The 20,510-nt window shown below is 40.4% G+C and overlaps 1 protein-coding gene across 1 annotated transcript; it reads right to left on the bottom strand.

The window, feature by feature from the left end:
* Positions 1-5,505: 5,505 nt before the first annotated feature.
* On the bottom strand, positions 5,506-20,247 carry LOC111851293 (uncharacterized). Its single transcript, XM_023826056.2, has 12 exons — positions 19,785-20,247; positions 18,382-19,031; positions 12,622-12,683; positions 9,537-9,639; positions 9,197-9,282; positions 8,768-8,868; positions 8,345-8,415; positions 8,147-8,254; positions 7,829-7,899; positions 7,450-7,567; positions 7,182-7,346; positions 5,506-7,065 (listed from the first exon to the last, which is right to left on the bottom strand). Exons 2-12 carry the CDS (start codon positions 18,796-18,798, stop codon positions 5,773-5,775), a joined length of 2,595 nt encoding a protein of 864 aa, XP_023681824.1. The 5' UTR covers positions 18,799-19,031; positions 19,785-20,247; the 3' UTR covers positions 5,506-5,772.
* Between the last annotated feature and the right edge of the window lie 263 nt (positions 20,248-20,510).

The following is a 20,510-nucleotide window of genomic DNA, read 5'->3' on the forward strand; positions in this document are numbered from 1 at the left end:
GAATTAAAATACATTATTAACGTCCGTTTCCAATGTTAATAATATAATTTAAATCGATCACCAAAATAATAAGTATGTACTTCAAAAGACTCGATTTCTGTTCGGTCGAGTTAAAGTCCGGGCTGTGTGTGACGATATTATGTGATATCTGGTACCACCTCCATGCATGTTTGCATAACGTCATGTTCGGACTCACTTGTGGAGATCACGTGTTTCCGTCCCTGTAGTGGAGATCTGAAGCCAGATGCTCTTGAACGTAGTACGGCGTCCTGAAATAAACCTCTTATAACATGGCAGCTATACGCAGCTAATCTATTCCTTCCAAATAATAACTTGTGCGCACAAGACAAATATTTATAAATTTATTTATAATTTTATAAATATTTTTTCTTTTTCAGTAGACAGTCGGTCTTATCTTAAGTAACCAATTTAAAGCTAAATTTGGGGAGAAAAAAATCAGTGGTCGAATGCTACCGTTGTTGCTTGTTCTACCCACTTTTTTCTTTCGACAAAGCTAAACACCCTCCCAATGACAAATCCAGGCTGTGCGTGGAGATCATGTGATATCTGGTACTTAAAAAAATTTTTTTTTAATATACTTTATTCAACAATTGCACAGTGTACAGGAATGTTAATCTCCATTATAGAAATCACAAATTGTGCATTTTCCAATATTGCAGGTGTTTTAACACAAACAAAACATAAACAAGACTCACATCATCACATTTTGCCAGGGGAAGTACGAATTTACAAAAAGATATCAAAGTGTTTACAAACCTTCACAGTTCTTGTTGCCTTTTGATTAAAAGAATGCTTAATCGAATTGACATATTGCTTGACCTCATTGCTAAAAGCAATAAAAGATGTTTTGGAATGCGCAAACTTACATTTATGAATGTAATATTTTGCCAACAGAATAATGAGATTAATAATGAAAGTTTCATTAGGTATAGTTTTAGTTCTGTTGAGGTCATAAAGGCCAAAAAGAACATCCTTCCAAAATAACTTGAAATCTTTCTCAATTTTTCCAGCAATAAAAATACAAATGTCAGACCAGAAATTTTGGACAAAAGGGCAGTGCCAAAACAGATGGGTAACTGTTTCAATATTCACAGAACAGAAAGTGCACATTACATCAATATCTTTTTAAAATTTTTTAACATGATCATTAGACGGGTAAAACATATGAATTTATTTAAATGATATTTCTCTAATTTTGTTGGTCAGCAGGTATCGGCTGGGTAAGAGCCAGACCTTCTTCCAGTCAATGTTTTGCACAAATTTATTCCAGTATGGAACCACATATGGGACTGTGATAATATCTGTTTTGAGCAAAGATCTAATTAGTTTGTTGTTCTTTCCATTGTTACAGGAAAAACAAATCTTACCAACTGAAGTGTCAGTCAGTGATAACAAGGTTAGTTGTTGTGTGTCCAATCTTGGTTGAGCTCTAAATAACATGCAAACACCAGAAGAAATTGCTCCAAAGACTTTGGCATAATCTCCAGGAGACACAGGAATTTTGTATTCTTCTAGAAACTCACAATAGGAGTAAAGACAACCAGCCCTGTTAAACAATTGGTCAACAAAAATAATGTTATTATTAAACCAGTAATCAATAAATAAAGATTTGTGTTTAAACAGTATGTCTTTGTTGTTCCATATATAATATTTGTTGGGTGAAAAGTTATGTTTGAAAATAAGAGACCATGAAAGGAAGGCCTGGCGGTGAAAGGATGACATTTTTATCGGGACTTTATCAATATTATAATTACAGGTTAAGAAAAAGCTCAATCCACCCAGTTTTGACAGAATATGACAGGGTATGACATTCCAAATAGAGTTAGGGTTTTTAAAGAAATGTTTTAACCAATTTACTTTACAAGTATTATTAAGAGTACAGAAATCAATAAAGTTTAATCCACCCCTTTCATAGTCATTTGTTAGAACAGATTTCTTCACATGATGAGTTCTATTTTTCCATAAGAAGTTAAAGAGTAGCTTGTCAATCTCAGTATTATGTTTGTAATGTCCACATACAGAGATAGAGCTGGATATGTTAACCGTGATAAACCTTCTGCCTTAGACAGTAGGGTTCTGCCCCTGAAGGAGAGATCCCGTAACAGCCATTGGTTCAGCTTTTTTTTAGTTCTTTGAATAATAGGGTTGAAGTTCAATGAGGTTCTTTTTTGTTGGTCCTTTGTGATTGTGATTGATATCTGGTACTGCCTCCATGGCGTAAGTTTGCATAACGTCATGTCCGGACTTACTTGTGGAGATCACGTTTTTCCGTCCCTGTAGTGGAGATCCTCCTGGTGGAGATCTGCAGCCAGATGCTCTTGGGCAGCTGGAGCCTGGACCCTTCTCCACTATTCTGACTCCATATAGATGCATTGCGACCTCTCACCCGGCTGCACAAACTGGAACCGCCTCTGTGACGACACACCTTTGCTGTTATTGGCTGAAGAGTTTAGTTACACGCATGACGTTTGTATCCCAGGCAGTTCCGATGCGTAATCTGCTGTTTCTCCCGAATATCACGTAAAGCAGTGAGAACTGGTTTTCAGTTAATTTACCTGGTAAAATAAAGTTTAAATAAATGACATAAATGCTCTAATAGTACATGTAAGTTAGTGGTTTATTTATTGTTAGCAGAAGGCATTCAAGTAAGAATTGCATTGTAGTATGACTCATTTCCTGGCGCGTACAATTTATATTAGGTCAGCGTTCATGGTTCAACTTCTGATATTCAGATCGAGTTCTAGGTCAAACTGGTTTGTTCGACTTTCAAGAAATTCGACTTCTAGTGAGTTCGAGAACCGAGGTACCACTGTGTATATACACTCACCTAAAGGATTATTAGGAACACCTGTTCAATTTCTCATTAATGCAATTATCTAATCAACCAATCACATGGCAGTTGCTTCAATGCATTTAGGGGTGTGGTCTGTGGTGTGTATATACACTCACCTAAAGGATTATTAGGAACACCATACCAATACGGTGTTTGACCCCCTTTCGCCTTCAGAACTGCCTTAATTCTACATGGCATTGATTCAACAAGGTGCTGAAAGCATTCTTTAGAAATGTTGGCCCATATTGATAGGATAGCATCTTGCAGTTGATGGAGATTTGTGGGATGCACATCCAGGGCACGAAGCTCCCGTTCCACCACATCCCAAAGATGCTCTATTGGGTTGAGATCTGGTGACTGTGGGGGCCATTTTAGTACAGTGAACTCATTGTCATGTTCAAGAAACCAATTTGAAATGATTCGAGCTTTGTGACATGGTGCATTATCCTGCTGGAAGTAGCTATCAGAGGATGGGTACATGGTGGTCATAAAGGGATGGACATGGTCAGAAACAATGCTCAGGTAGGCCGTGGCATTTAAATGATGCCCAATTGGCACTAAGGGGCGTAAAGTGTGCCAAGAAAACATCCACCACACCATTACACCACCACCACCAGCCTGCACAGTGGTAACAAGGCATGATGGATCCATGTTCTCATTCTGTTTACGCCAAATTCTGACTCTACCATTTGAATGTCTCAACAGAAATCGAGACTCATCAGACCAGGCAACATTTTTCCAGTCTTCAACTGTCCAATTTTGGTGAGCATGTGCAAATTGTAGCCTCTTTTTCCTATTTGTAGTGGAGATGAGTGGTACCCGGTGGGGTCTTCTGCTGTTGTAGCCCATCCGCCTCAAGGTTGTGCGTGTTGTGGCTTCACAAATGCTTTGCTGCATACCTCGGTTGTAACGAGTGGTTATTTCAGTCAAAGTTGCTCTTCTATCAGCTTGAATCAGTCGGCCCATTCTCCTCTGACCTCTAGCATCAACAAGGCATTTTCGCCCACAGGACTGCCGCATACTGGATGTTTTTCCCTTTGCACACCATTCTTTGTAAACCCTAGAAATGGTTGTGCGTGAAAATCCCAGTCACTGAGCAGATTGTGAAATACTCAGACTGGCACCAACAACCATGCCACGCTGAAAATTGCTTAAATTTCACATTCTGACATTCAGTTTGGAGTTCAGGAGATTGTCTTGACCAGGACCACACCCCTAAATGCATTGAAGCAACTGCCATGTGATTGGTTGATTAGATAATTGCATTAATGAGAAATTGAACAGGTGTTCCTAATAATCCTTTAGGTGAGTGTGTATATATGTATATATATATATATATATATATCTCGTTTAGGTTGGGTGAAATTACCTCAGTGCGTCATGTTGATTAATTGAACATTTAACCTTGATTACGATCAATGAGCAATTATTTTGGGTATTTCTTGTGTTTTTGCCCTCATAGTCCACTGACTAGGTGGCAAGCTTTATACTGTAAATATGCTCAGTTATTAAAGCTGGGATATTTTTTCTAACGAAACAGTGCATATCTTTGTGATTTTAAAATGATTGAAGGAAACACAAATGAACTATTTATGATTATTTATTGAATATTTCAAACTGAAATCAAAGCAGGTATCACTTGCAATGAAAATGTCTTATGAAAAAGGTCACATTTTTGTTTTAATGTTAAAAACAAGTATCCTACAAATAGCTTGCATTTCTTGCAAAGAATTTTAAATATTTCTATGTGAAAAGCAGAAAATAACAACTCTCTTGTAAACAAACTATTTTGAATAATGCTATGTCAAAAATAGAAAATAACTTGCATCTCTTGAATATAAATATTTTAAATAATGTGCAAAAATGTCAGTAGAATGCTGCTGCTTAAGAGCAAGAGAGGGGCTTGGACAGGACACCTGTAACGGATCAGCAGGCTGTGTTTCCTGTGTGCTTGTGGTTTTCTGACTCTTGACCGCTACACGTACGTGACCTTCCTCTCAGCGATCTTACCTTGTCACACTGCTCCATTTACTATTAATTAATCTAGGTTCTTAGTAAGAAACACTAACATGTTTACCTTTTTGGGTTTCAAACGGATCTGAGGCGTGTAACAATATGATAATCTTTAAGACAGCTGACCCTGGCTCGCATCACAATGGATAGAAATCAACTGCGCGTAATTTGAAAGTGGCAGAGACCAAGGTTTCGCGAACGTCTTCCCAAAGGTTTTGAATTGCCCTACACCGCCACCTAGTGCAAAATGCGTTATTTGCAATTTACATTTTTTTCCACAGCAGCCTGGGAATGGGTATGTACGTTATTTCCAGTAATCACTTTAAACGTTACCTTTGCCCTGGGACATATTGTTATTGTTAAGTTACAAAGTCGCTGTTTAGAAAACCAGCTTTCTATTGCTACTAAATGCGTTCTGTATACTTCCATTAATCCCCACAAAAAGCATTTCCATGCATGGTATCGGAGTTTACATATCTGTGTCTTTGGAAATGTGAAAAAATGGTTAACTCAAATCAACACCATTTCCCTACATTTTTAACGCTCTTAAGTATTCTACTCTGATACCCAGAGAATCACCTTCATTAGATTTAAGTTCCAGTAGAGAAGTTAAAAATTCAAAGCAGGAATCTCAGAACTTTTGGGAGAAAGTCTTTATTTGTGACATGAAATGCATGAATTTCTTGATGGGTTCAGTAATAACAGCTATTTAATAGTTGACATTACTGAGTACTACACAGGCCCATGACAGTTGAAATAAATGTTTTCAATTCCATCCTTTTTCAAATGAGTATTAGTTATCATTTTTTTTCTAAAAATGATGTAAAAAATACAATTCTTTTTCTCTTGTGGGACAGTTGTAGATATACTAAAACATGTTCCTCTAAAAAGGGCTCGTTCTTTGTTCAGGAGATGTTACCAACAGAGTCATTTTTTACTTTTCTTCGTTCACTGAATCGCTTGAAGAAGACTGTAAAGGAGGAGAAGATAGAGCTTTCCTGCCCTTCCGTCCTTGGCTTCTCCTGAGATTTGGAGGGTTTGGATGAAGGAGTGTGTGCTGTCTGGGTAGATGCCACCCCACTGTCCCATTCAGAGTCTGCCTTCGGTTGGCAGGAAGTCCGTCGTTCCGGCCCTGATGAGGGACAGTTTGCATCACGAGTGCTCGGGCTTCTTGAGGGACTGGGATGGTTTGCACTGTGTGAAGGCCTTCGAAACACATTCTGTTCTGACTCAGGGAGTGATACTTCTGATATTTGGCTAGTGGGCTTCTCCACTCTCAATAGCTGACTGCCATCTACAGACTTCACTTTGCCTATCACCCCAAGAGAAGGCTGGGCTCTATTCGCAATACTTGGAAGGACAGACACATCATCTTCACTGTTGCTGCATGTGTTGCGGAAAGAAAAGCTATGACGACGAGAGATGCTGGGCATGTCCTTAGATGTTAGGCGAGGGCTGAGGATGTTTCTCGGTGTGCCATTGCTCGAAAGGTCCACCAGAACCTGGGCTCTGTCTTCCTGGAACTCCCGACGGCGAGGGGATACGCTCTTTACACTTGGTGACCGCGGATTATCTAGACCGTAATCTCCAGATGACTGGCTGCCTTGGCTCTGGTAGCGAAGGATCCTGCGGGACACCTCTCTAAGGTTCTCTGCTTCCTTATCGTCCACCTCCTCATCCTCCACCTCAACCAAAATAGAGGTGGATCTTTTGGGAAAAGGCCTATTGTCATTGGACAGCTGTTCATGAGATATCTCATCAAGCTTATCAGGAACTGGCACATCAACCAACAAAATCCTCTGAGAGCCACTCTCTTTTGTTTCAACTGTATCCAGGGGTATAACCTCTGAAGGACTTGGGGTCAGTTCTGGAACTGAATTTCGCACATTTTTGTCCAAATCCTTAACCTTGGATAAAAACTGTGTAGCGTGTTTCTTGTCTTGTGACTCCAGTTTTCTGTCTCCAGGTGAGCTGGCCTTAATTATTTCAGTTAAACTGTTGCTGGTGGGCAAATGCATTCCAGCTTTCTTCCTTGAAGCATGATCGGTCAGGAAATTATGCAGGAAGGACTCCAGTGCCACACCTTCAACATCCTTTTCCTGAGCAGAGCAGGTGGCGGTGGAGCGGCGCTTGGTGACGCTCTCCAGCCTCGCAAGTTGCCTCTTCTTCACCTCTGTCACCTCTCTATTCCTGTTCTCCTACAGGGAGCCAGACGCAGGATCAGAAAGTTCAGCATTAGATAGGAAAAAAAAACAACGGTACAACTAACCAACCGGGAGACCCGACCTTCTATGGGCATGTTCCTTGGACTTACCTGGATGGCTCGTAGGAACTTCTCACAGAAGGAGTGAAAGATAGCACAGCACTCTTCCAGTTTGAACTGGTTGGGATCCTCACAGAAGAACTCGGCTACGGACTGAACCAGCGAGTTAAGGGCTTGAAGGGAGGAGTCGGTCTCAGCTAGCTGCGACTCTGCCCTCTAAAGATGACATCACACAGCCACGATCAGTTTTTAGATGGAACAGTGTATTTGGAGTAAATGAAGGCAAACATTATACTTGCAGAGTAGCCAATTAAGTCACCTCGAGAAAGATCTCCATCTGTGATTGGAGGTCAGCTTGCTTGCTGGCTTCCGCCTTAGCTTCCTGAACTTTCTTTTTCTCTCTCTGGAAGTCGGCCTCCACTTCCAGTTTATGGATTCTAACAGGAAAAAAATTACATGAGAAAGCCCAAAATTAAGTAGACAATAATGTATGCCTATTATGCAATGATTCACCCTGTCATTTAAAACCTGAGAACAGTTCTACAATAGAATCTTGCTACTTGATAGTTTTCTCAGCTCAGTTGAACGTAAACCCACAAAAGGATGAAGTTATTGTTTAAACACAAATCAATTTGTAATGTCATTTGGTGCCTTTATGACTTAAGCATAATTAAAGATTATTCAGTACCCATTCATACCTAGCTGCTGTACCAATGTTTCTAAGTTTACCCGGGAACTCCAACAGGGTGATGTCAATGTTCTGTGCTTGCTGCAAAGAGAAAAAAAAAGTTTTTTTAAGCTATGCAATATAAAAACACAGATGTGCAAAGATCAGCAGTTAAGTTTTCAGAAATTCTACAGGCTACTTGCACCACAGGAAGTGAGTATAGTTTAAAGGATATACGTCCCATTGCTTCTGCAAATATCTAGCAGTAGGAAAAAAAAGGAAGAGGGGCATATTTCCTGTGTCATCTAGATTTATCTTACTTTAGTATCTAAATAAATAGTTGTTTTACCATCACCACATAATGCATGAGGTTCATGCCTGGCTTGTTTGCTTTGGTGTCTGCCAGTTTAAGTAGAGAGGTCATCCTGAAGCCCACAGCGCTCCCTGCATAGCCACCCTGTGAACACAAAGATGGACGATGGGCGTGGCTGTCGTTTTCTGTCATGGGCATCATTAGAAGCAGGTCACATGCTTCTCCACAACTCACGGCATTCATGTAGTTCCCTGTCTTCAGCACCAGGCGGATGACAGAGTGAAGGTCGTCACAGCCCAGCAGCTCTGGAAGAGACGGGAAACACACGCCAGTCAAACACACGCACGGGAACGCCTGAGGCCAGACACCAGGCTTAATGTTGCATTGTAAGGGTGGCCATATTGTGGTGTCTATGACAACACGGCCATCCCCCCTCCCCTCCTACCAGATAATGCCAAATGATCATCAGGCGCATTCGCAGGCCTGTAGCAATACTCGGGGACTAATTTAGGGGGCGGGGCTAAAGTAATTGTTGGGGCCCTACCTACAGTATGAAATGCTGCTGCTGGACCAAGCAGAAAAAAAGCCCCTCCCCCCAGCCCAAAACATGGGGTCCAGTGTAGCCCATGCATAAGGCCGGCCTTGGCTATACGTTACCTTTGGCTGCTTCGGTCATAGTTGTGATGGACAGGTCAATATCATCCATGAGGGGAAAAAATTCCTCCTGGAGAACTAAACACCGAAGTCGTTCCTCATAACTGGAAGAAATTAAATCTTATTATATATATTGATTCATTCATTCATTAAAAGTAGAATTTACTTTATGCCCAAATAAAGGATTTTTCCAAACACAGAAGATGAAGTACAACAGCACAGGGGCTTTAGAGCCACATGAGCTTGTCAGTTTTTATAAATACATAATCTTAACTGATATGGTTATTCAGATACTTTGGAGGTACAAATGTACCAGATCATCATTAGTGCCATATTGATGGTACTTCCTTTATGGTAGATGACCTATTTAGTTCACTTTAGTGATAAGGGCCAGTATTTTTGGGAAACACACAGACGTGCATACACGATCACCTGGGTATCTTCACTAAAAGCACCATGAATTGGTCGGCCTCGGAAATCAGGGACATTTCCCCAGAGAAATGCAGCAGTTTCTTCACCTGAAGTAACAGACATGCAGCAAACAGCTCAGTATGGATGGTTTAAGACTATGAAACTATTCTTGTTATGCTAACAAGCGAAACAGGACCTAAAGACCTTTTAAAACACTCTAAAGATAAAGCATGAGAAACCAAAGTCAAATAATATTCTGCATGAGGCCTAATACATTTAGAAGAAAATTGATGAATTAAACCTTTTTCCAGAAGAAATTAAAGTTCAAGGTGTGTTGTCGGTGTTAAAGCGGTTTACCCACTTCTCCATCGTCAGGCAGAAGTTTGCACAGCTCCTGCAACTTCCCCGTGCCAAAGTTCACCCCGTTGCCCTGGCTGATGTCATGCACCATGTCCCTTACAGGCCTGTAGGGAGCGCATGAGAGCAAATAATAGCCACCGCACTGAAATATAGACCAGAAAGCTGTGCCAAATTAATCTCTGTAAATCAAATGGGAATTTACACCTATGATAATGGCAGGCGGAAAAATGCATATGGATGAATTAAAACATCTACACAGCAAATCTTGCATTTCTCCTGCGTGAACTTGCAGAAAATACAAGGTAAAGAAGATCTGTTCAGGCCATCACTGGGGCACACACAGAAAGGGCGCGGGGCCTTATGGAGAGAGAGCCCATGGGGAAGAAACAAGACAGCCATGAGTAAAATTCTGGGAAAGCTGTGATGTCACTTGTGTCACCAGATGCCTACTGAGTCAGCAGACAATATGTCTGATGACATTTCTCCACAGTAAGGAATTACGTGAGAGCTTAACTCCTTTACAATTCCAGTTTAAACCAGTTGCTAATCACGAAATTGCATGTAAGTCACAAAAACAGGCGAGAGATTTCTAGGAAAAAAAGGGAAAAAAAATTATAAACTTGACAGCGCAGATTACTTATAAAAGGTGATTACATTTTTTATGCAAATTACATAAAGGTGTTTGCATGTGGGGGGTGACTTCTGTCAACGTTTAATCTGCTGAACAGCAATGGTAGCATAATAGTTCTACATTTGCCCTGGAAGTGAAGAGTTATTGTTACTAATACCATCCATCCACCCGGGGATGTTGTTAGAGATTTTTGGCCCCATGAAAACACGTCATATTGGGCCCCCAACCCAGACAAATCATATTATGCTCCAAACTTTTTAGGGCCCCTGTCACTCTTGGAATCGTCCTAACTGCCCCCTTTATGGTGCTCCTGCATCTACCTACTCACTGCTTATCCTGTACAGGCAGCAGAGGTACAAAGAGGAGATACACTCCGCATGGGATGCCAGTCCACAGCAGGGCACACACAGATCAATCAGCTTAACCATTTAAAAATGCCAGTGCATCATCTGTCTCTTAAATTTTAAGCGGCAAAAAACACTTAATATAGCCATTTCGACAGGTTAAAACATCTCGACAAAATGACCAGGGCTGTTAATAGTAAAGTGCAGACACTGTAGGATTAGCATTTATAGTGCAGAAGAGCTTTGACCAGCTAAATGAAAACTACTGCTACAGCAGGGCTAAAGATGACACATGCAAAAAGAAGTGGATCAATATGCAAATCCAAACAAAGACACGCGCCCAAGAGCAGCAACACACCGATAACCCACTTAGTGGTTATTAATTAACTACGGTTTTGGGTTTTGTGAGTTTGTTTTGCTTTTATTCTGTAGCCCTTCACCCATTTAAAACAACAGCCCATTGCTGTAGATAGTAAACCCTGCACATTCATACAACTGGGGATTTACGGCCTACGGGAAGTTTAAACCAGGAACTGGACAATCGCAGGGTGTCCTTGCTTGTGCCTGTGCCACGATAGCCCCGGAATTTTTCATTTAACATGTACTTCATGTTATTACAGTTTTGCCCCACTGCTTCTGTATATACTACCTCTATGTGTTGTTATTTATGTTTGTTATGTTTACATTTATGTTATGTTGTTTTTTATGCTGTTAATCCTAGAGCTGCTAAACGGTCTTTCATTATTTTTAAAACAATGACAATAAAGATCTATTCTATTGTTTTCAAAAGTCATATCACACATGTATAAGCTACAGGACACCGTTTTACAGGATCCAGGGAAATCTCAACACTGAAACACAAGCCTCTGCAGAGGAACATACTGTCAAACAAATACTCCATACCACCAGGGGCAGCGAGTGGCTCTACAAGTTACGTGTGTGCCAGTGTTCAGAAGGTCATTGGTTTGAATCTCTTGGCTGGAAGATTAATCATATCACTGTTGGCCCCTTGATACAGCTCTGCATATCCTGGAGAAGTGCCTGATCACCAAGCTTCTATCTCATAGGAAGATGAAATATGTGAAAAGATGAAACAAGTGAAAACCAAGAGAGTTCATTTTAAATAATAAAAACGTGATATCCCGAACTGATATCAAAGAATCAGGGCCGATCCAGGAATTTTTTAATTGATCGGTATCGGCTACTACAGCCCTATCCAAAAGCCAATCTAATTTCCTCATTTACATCAGTTGCACAAACTGGAAGATTCTGTCACATGTTGCAGCAACCCTGCGGCACATGGCTTGGAACCACAAACTATCGGAATGTCAGCCGTGTGGGAATTCTTTCAGCTTGAAACTCAAAGTGGTGCAACAGCTACCTGGAATGTTTACAAAGTCACCCTTTTGAGAGGAGGTATCAACAGAGTGTCATTTACTAAACAAACCTAATTAGGCAAATGCAGAAGCAGCTACAGAAGCGCTAAACATGACACATGCAAAAAGAAATGGATCAATATGTAAATCCAAACGAAGACACGTAGTCAAGAGCATAAAGCAGCATAAAAAAGAATACAGTGAAATCGCAAGGCTTATTCAGATGAAGGATGCACCTACCCCTACTGTATCTGTATACATATTTAAACACTTATTTAAAAAATCGTACTAAGACTTGGAATCAGCAGATATAAATATTGAATGGAACAGATTGGATCAGGGTACCAAAAAAGTGGACCAGGATATCAGTAATTAAAACGCACTACTAACTTCCTGAAGTCAGAAATGCGTGAAATGGAGAATACTCAGCTTCAGTCTATTCAATGCTGTGAGTCAGCTCTGTGCAAGCAGTGATTACGGTAGTGAAGGCCTTAGGTTTACTTATCCGCCCCAGACCCCACCATTACAAGCCACTCCCAGTCTTATTTTGGAGCATGAGATCACCAACAAGCCCTTTCTTGCCAATATCCGCTGTGCTGCAATCACCTTGACACCTCATTGCTGGCTTGCATCCGGTGCTATACGGAGTATAGAGTCATCAATACCATCACAGGACACAAAAGACCTCACCCCTCAATGGTACACAATTAACATGTGAAAGGGTCGACCACTTACCGCTTGAATTGCTTCAGGAAAATCCCAACATTCATGTTCTTCTTGGAGCCAAGGATGGACACCTAGCAGTGCAGACAGAGGACAATGGTGAAAGGGGGAACGAAATCTAAACTGTTAAAGATCCGGAGGAGAAAATGTAACCAGCCTTAACAAAAACCAATTAAAATGGTCTTAGCTTGAACAACCACAGATTTTCCTTAAATCGGCTCATATAAGCATTTATGATTAACACCCTCTGGTTCACTACACTTGTAGCCTTCCAGTCTTTTCAGTGCAATACAGAGGTTCAAGGTAGGTTTGGGCAGTATCTATTTTATGTGTTATGTACCATCATATCTTCTAGATATTTCACCCCAGTATTTAAAAGAAAACAAAAAAAAAAAACAAACAAATCTTGTAGGCTACTGTATACTTCAGAATCGGAGATTCTAAATGGGTTGATTATGTGAAAGCTGAGTGCTAGGGAAATGAACAAGCTCCTCGTTGAAGAGTTGAGATCACCCTTCGTTTACTAACACCGTTGTCCCCGCCCAATCTGCGGCTGCATGTGCACTAGGTTTCATGTACACCACGAATGCTCCAGCAGTTCACAGTTGCGTTCATGGTGCATTTTGGTTTTGTTTTTGTGGCTTTTACCAAAGCACTATGACTTTTTTTTCCTAACTTAACTGAGGATCCAATCACTGCTAACACTGTGCACTGCAATACACCAACAGCATCTCCACACTATCAGAAAAAAGTACCAATTTGTACCTTTGGAGGGTACAATAACTTTTCTTTGGAACTGTACCCCCAAGGGTCTGCCAATTGTACCTTAGCTGTAGGTAGATGTCCCAGTTTTGGTACAGAAATTGATTCTGAGAAATATTTATGTACCATTGGGCATACATTAATCTTGTTTGTACCTTGGTGAACAAAACTGTACCAGAGCTATACCCGTTTTTCAGACAGTGTATATCAGTTTAATATAAAGAGGCACATCTATATTTCTAATGGTATTATCTTCTTAATCATACAGAGCACATTCATGACCTCAATCTTGTCTGCAAGAAAACCTATTTGCTCAGAAACTGGTTCCATCAGAATTCATTTAGCAGCAATGCAACGGTGATGAAAAAATGAATAGGTCCCCGCCTACTATGAATGAGTTCTAGATTTCCCAACATAAAGACTTCCTCTGGATTTCAGAGCTCCTGCTAAACAGTCAGTGCTTTCTGGGGCATATGTACAAATCCAACATTTTTCAGGGATGCACCAGAAATACCATGTCAACCCTCATACACATTCATTACAAATATAAATTACTGTTACCTTGGCCGTGCGGCATCCAAAGTAAAACACCTTTAAAAACACTGACACTGCCTGGTGCCAGTCAAAAATATTTATTGCAAACAAGTTCAAAGTAGAAAACATTCATCATGAATTAAATCCCCCATCCGCTTCCCCCCCAGTCTCCCCTACATTGCTTGACTACAGCACCTTTCACATGTATAGTTCTCAAAGCGCTAGGCTGTATACTGGTTCATCTGGCATACTGGTTTTAATTTCCGCTACAGTATGATTTTTATACAGCACCATACTGTAGCACAGGTTAAACAGCTCTAATGCTTCAATAGGCAGCAAATTATATAATATTATTTGCTGCTAGAAGCGCTATGGATGACTGTCCAGAGTGTATTGGGAGGGGCCCCTATTAACTGTGCATAGCCTTCTTACTAACAGAACTTTATAGCAATTCCCCATGTTTAACCATTTAGCTTTATATAATTTATAGATACTGCTTCAGTGGAATTTGAATTATGTCTAATATAATTAGGTCTGCAATTAAATGCGTATTTGTAAAGCAAAATCCATTTGTCACAATAATAAATGCATGCCAGTTAAGCAAACATGTTGTTACCGAACTAAATATATAAGAATCAATAAAACATGCAGCTGTTGTGCTGAATATACTTTTAATCTAATAAATGGTTATACTATCAAGCTAAATGTAAAGGAGTTTTCATAATTAATAAAAACATGCCTTTATAAAACCATCCGTAAACAATTGATTGATGTAAATGCTTGCTGCTGCGGTATGGGTGAACTTTGGAAATAAAATAACGTGCTATACCGTGAAACTGCCAAAATCTTAAATACCACGATGCAAATTCTTGGTCATACCACCCAGCACTAAGTTCTCCCGATCAGTTAACCTTGGACAAGTTTTCAGCAGGGAAGCGGTTGTGTGTGCAATCAAGGGCACGACTAGGAAATAAGCCCTCTCATTGTGGTTATACTTACAAACAAAAGAAGGTTGCTTTAAACTGTCTTTTCCCATAACAAGACCCACAATGATGTTACGGCCTTTCCAGAAAACCAGCTATCTGCCCCCCATCGAATACAAAAAGTAAAAACCATTGCAGTGTATTTATCTCCGGTTTTAGTTCATGCTGCAATCACTGAAAGCAAGTAAGAAAATGTGTTATCCTGGAATTCTCTTCAGAAAAAGATTGTTGCCTAATTTTCATCGATCAACACAAAACGCAAAATGTATGACTGGGGCAGGACAGAGTGACAGCTTGTGGGTTAGGTTTTGGTTGAGTTATGTTTTAAGTGGACCAATGCACAATAAAGTCACCAGATTCTGCTAAACCAGTGATTCTCAATCTTGTTGATGCAGCCCCCAGAATGTTTTTATTCCAACTCACACTGCTTTCAACCTTACACATTCATTGTTAGCCGTAAGGTCACACATTTTGAGAACATAAGAAATTTACAAACGAGAGGAGGCCATTCAGCCCATTAAGCTTGTTTGGGGAGAACTTAACTAATAACTCAGAGTTGTTAAAATCTTATCCAGCTCTGATTTAAAAGAACCCAGGGTTTTAGCTTGCATTCATACACTAGCAGGAAGACTATTCCATACTCTAACTACACGCTGTGTAAAGAAGTGCTTCCTCAAATTCATTTTAAAATGATCTCCCGCTAATTTCCACCTATGGCCACGAGTTCTAGTATTTAAACTAATATTGAAATAGCCATTTGGCTGAACAGCATCCAGACCTGTTACAATCTTATATACCTGGATCATGTCTCCCCTTAGTGTTCTTTGCTCGAGGCTGAACAGATTCAGCTCAGCTAACCTCTCCTCATAAGACAAGAGACTTGAGAAGATCCAGTAACTTAGTGTAGTTTGCAGGAAATTGTAAAGTTCAACAATTTCTTTTATTATGAAAGTTTGAGATTTTCATAGAAGAAAAGCTGATTTTGTAAGTATATGATGTTAATTATAGTTCTTGGAAAGAAAATTATATTGGCTGGTCACACTTGCAAAAAAAAATTAAAAATTAAAATATTCGGAAATTAGAATAGGCCAAGAAAAATATAATGAGTGCATTTCTAGAACTAATATTTATAATGCTAAAGCACAATGGACAAGTGATTAATGCTAAAGCACAATGAACAAACACAAAAAAACAGCAGCATAAGCAATAAGAAACAGACCAAAAACACAAATGACAGAACATGCTGCCTTTCTGACAAACCCTACAGGAGATGTGGGCTCTCACCAAAAACGAGGGGATGGTTATGTGTGGCTGGCTCTGTATAGACTAGGTGAGATGTTGCTGTAAAAGTCAAGCCATTCCCTGCGCAGCTGTGAACCATTGGTGTAAGGACCCAAGAGTGAAACAAAATGTTTATCAGGTTTTTACTCTGTGTTTTGACACATCATCATCATAATGATCAGAAAAAAAATTCTTTTGCAAATGCTCGGACAAGACTAGACATGCAGCCTTAGGGAAGCAGCACAATCAACAAGGAGTGCAATACAGAACGACTGCATGCCCGAGATGGGAAATACCTCAAACGGGAACACGCTTAAACAAACAGGTTTGCGCATGTGACCTCGAGCCACATCGTCAAGTAGGTCACATTCAACAACTGTTACCACCACCACCATAATTCCACTCCATTATAAACATTTTGCCCATCATAATTCAGTAATACACCTGCTAATTGGTTAGTAAATCAGATGATTTTATTCAGTATGCGATTTAGGACGCACCCAGTGTTGACATCCAAGGCAGCTATAGTGAGCTGACATCCTACTATGCATTAGAAAATTACCTCATAAACATTGACTTCTTAGTGCTGTCAAACAGGCACAAGATTTGGGCATTTCTTTTGAACAGTAAAGCATGGATTATGATGTAACCAAATGAAAGGAGTGATGAAGTCCTCTAGAAGAATGCTGTCTTTGTGGTTTCCAGGATTCTATCCATCATCAAACCATGCATCCAGGTTAGGGTCACGAAGGGGCATGAAGCTTTTCTATCACATCACAGAGTACACACACACACACACGACAATACACAGGCTGTCCTCTAGTTATGAACGAGATTCATTCCCCAAATCTAAGTCAATTTTGTAGGCAAGTCCGAAAAACACATAATAATGACTATACATAATACAGTAATAATAAAAGTAACTGCATACGGTGCTGTACTCCAGCAAATGAACTGCTGAAGCTGTGCAATGTTTTCCCAAGCATCACAAAGCAGTGCATGCATTCGTTATTACAAATTAGTGTCGGGCGGTATACCGGTTCATACCGAAAACCGTTTTTTTTTTTCAATTATTGTTATGATATGAATTTGTCTTATACCGCAATACCGGTTTAAATAGCCTACACAACGTTCGGAAAGTGGCGCAGCTGGAAACTGTTTAAGGGGGACGTTTTTCACTGCTGCACCGCTAAAAATGTACCGCGAAAGATCAGGATTGGAAGATATAGCTGACGCTGGAGTTGAAAATAATGAGACACTGGGGTTGACAAAAAATAGATTCTCATATACTAATCGATATTAAAAATTAGTATCTGATTAGATACTAATTTTCACCATTATTGATACCAACAATGTGGTTTTCGCCTCATTCGCCAGACTTCACACGGCACCACTACAGCGCAGGCGCGGGTGCACGCACACACTTGCGCAGGCCTTCCCCTCCTCTCAACAGACGCTAAACGCATTCGCGCTGGTTAACACACCCTTACCGAATTGGCTGAACATGGCATACGCTGCAGTTGAAGGCACTTCGCAAGCTGTTTTATTAAAAAAAAAACAAAACACAAAAGTGCCGTTTGGAAGCATTTTGCAGATGAGCAAGGAAAGGCTAAGGATGTCAATAGGCCTCTATGCAAACAGTGCTACAAAGTTGTGGCGGCGAAGTCAAGTAGCACGTACGTCAAACTTGGCGAAGCATCTTAAAGACCGACATCCTGGATAGGTGCAATGGCTAATAATAAAATAATATAGTTAATGTGGGAACAATGCAAAAATGTAAAACAAAAATGTGTCCTGTAAAATCCTGTAAAATGTGGTAAACGCCCAGTCATACTTCAAAAAAAATACAGTTGTATACCGTGAAACCGATATAGCTTTGGAAAATACCATGATATAAATTTTTGGTCATACCGCCCAATTACAAATCATTGTACTTAACCCATATTTTTTTATGGAGTATAATGGGGTTTATGGCAGTCCATTCAGGCACTGCATGTACTAGAGACAATCAGCTGGCCTCCCACGCAAGAGGAACCGGGCGTACCCGGAATAAACCCAAATGAAACATGAAGCACATGCAAACCACACATACACACAGAGAATGGAGGTGGGTGCTACTCTGGGGGTGTGAGCCAAAACCAAGTTCATAATTGTCATTTTAGCATTTCAAATGTTCAAAAGCTGCAAGCTTATTGGTGGAGGAGCTGCTTACCACCTCAGAGGCCTGCGAGTGGGGAGGAGCCCCCCGCACACTCTTGCGGACGGCTAGCCTGTCCTTCTTCTGGGCCTGCTCCTCGTTACTGAAAAGCTCCTCCATGCGCTTGGTATCCAGCTGGAAGCCATCCATGGGCTTCTGCACGGTCCAGATGTTGTGCTTGCCCAGGACACTCTGTTGCGGTATGGCCTCCCAGTTGAAGTTACGCATCCTGGAGCGCCTCAGGGCAGTGCGCGAAATCGGACCTCCACCACCGGGGCCTGGAGGTGGCGGTGGTGGAGGAGGTAAAAGGGGAGGCGGAGGCGGAGGTGGTGGTGGCGGAGGAGGTGGAGGAGGTAGGAGGGGAGGCGGAGGTGGTGGAGGAGGTAAGAGGGGAAGTGGAGCTGGCAGGGATGGGGTTGCTATGACATCCATCAGTTTCTACCCAAACGTATAGCTGGTGGGGTGAGGCCAGGACCCAACCCAATCCAACAAGCAGAAGAGTAGGTATTCAGAATAGTCCTCTATATAATTCTGTATTTTCCTTCTTCAGAGCATCAACTCAAAGATGATGTCAAATTTTGTAAAAGCCCTCTAAGGATAGCAGGACATGTGTCTTGATCTTCTGTAGCCAATGCAGACTTTATTGCGTTGGTCCCAAAAATATCCTGCAAATAAAAATAAAGGTAAGTAAGGCCAAACGATACAGTTATATTTGGAGCAATAAGCAAAAGTACAGAAAAGTGGCAACATAATGGTTTCTCCATTGCTGATCAGGCATATTATAATACAGTGGCATATTATATCGGTGGGTGTGGATAAACAAACGCAAACACCTATAGCCTACTTTAATCCTTAAATACACCCAAGCTTCTATTGATATAGCTTTAATTGCTGAAACTGATCAGTCTAGTAAGTAATCGGGTGAATTCCTATAAAATAGGAACTTGATAAAGAGCGTAGATATTTCGGGAACTTTGGCCAGTTGGCATGTTGTTCTCTATCAGGAATTACCTGCCAGGAGACCGATGAAAAAAATAAAAACAACTACAGTACATTCCAGGGTAAGGTTTTAGGCCGGTTTCAACATGTACCGTCATTCATCCAAACGCTGACTCTACATCTACTTTTTTTTTCGTAAAATTAACAACCAGTGAAGTGAACTGCGTTGTTTTATGCAGATTACAGTCCTTGAACCGGATGACTATATCCTAAGACAATAAAAAGGAACTCATTGGGAATAAATAATAATTACTATAAATTGCCGGAAAACACAAAATTTCTTACTTTTCATCCACGACAGTTTTGAAATTTAACGAAATATTTTCCCAAAATCATAAAAAAAACGGCCAACAACATTATCTACATGACAACATTATTACTGTATATCGCAAAAAAAAAAAAACTTCCAATCAACTTACCTGTAAAATTTAGACATCCACGTTGCCGAACTTAACATTTCGCAGGCCTCGGTTGCACATTAGGTTGATCTTCCCTGTTCATTTTTCCAGCACGGCAATAGATACAATATCAGTAAAAGAAACCTACCATAACCAACTCGTGTTTTAGAATAAAGATAAATAAATAACACGCAACGCTGAGGAGTCTAAATCCCGGTGCCCTACATCGCATTAAATTAAAGTTCAAGGGTCTCTAAATCTTCGCATAGTCACCGGCGTCTGTGAACTTCCACGTTAAGCGATTGTGTCGCCTATTATTTTAAGCCTATACGCAACAGAAACTTCTGCCCTCTCACCTGCGCCGCCCAGTTATTAAGCAATGAGCCTATTTCCTCTCTGTAGGACGTTTGGGAAGTACGGGAAGAGTGGAGTAAAAGTGTTTTATTAAAAAAAAGAAGAAAACAAAACAGTGTTTTACCAAAACTGGCAAACAAAATCACATAGACCTATGCATTGGTGGTTTTCAATGGAACATAAGTGGGAAATTCCACTATAAATGGAAGCATATGAAAAACACTCGGAATAGACTCAAAGCTCGTCATATTTTAAGTTGCATTTCTTTTTACACGGGATAACGAGGCTGTAGACCTACCAGCTTATTAAGATTAGGCTATCGTTTGTTGGGCACATATATCTTAAAGAATAGAAGCATATCATGTTTTCTGTTTGGTTTTATATCAGTGTCAT

Source organism: Paramormyrops kingsleyae, chromosome 17 (assembly GCF_048594095.1).
Source record: "Paramormyrops kingsleyae isolate MSU_618 chromosome 17, PKINGS_0.4, whole genome shotgun sequence".
Lineage (NCBI taxonomy): Eukaryota > Metazoa > Chordata > Actinopteri > Osteoglossiformes > Mormyridae > Paramormyrops > Paramormyrops kingsleyae.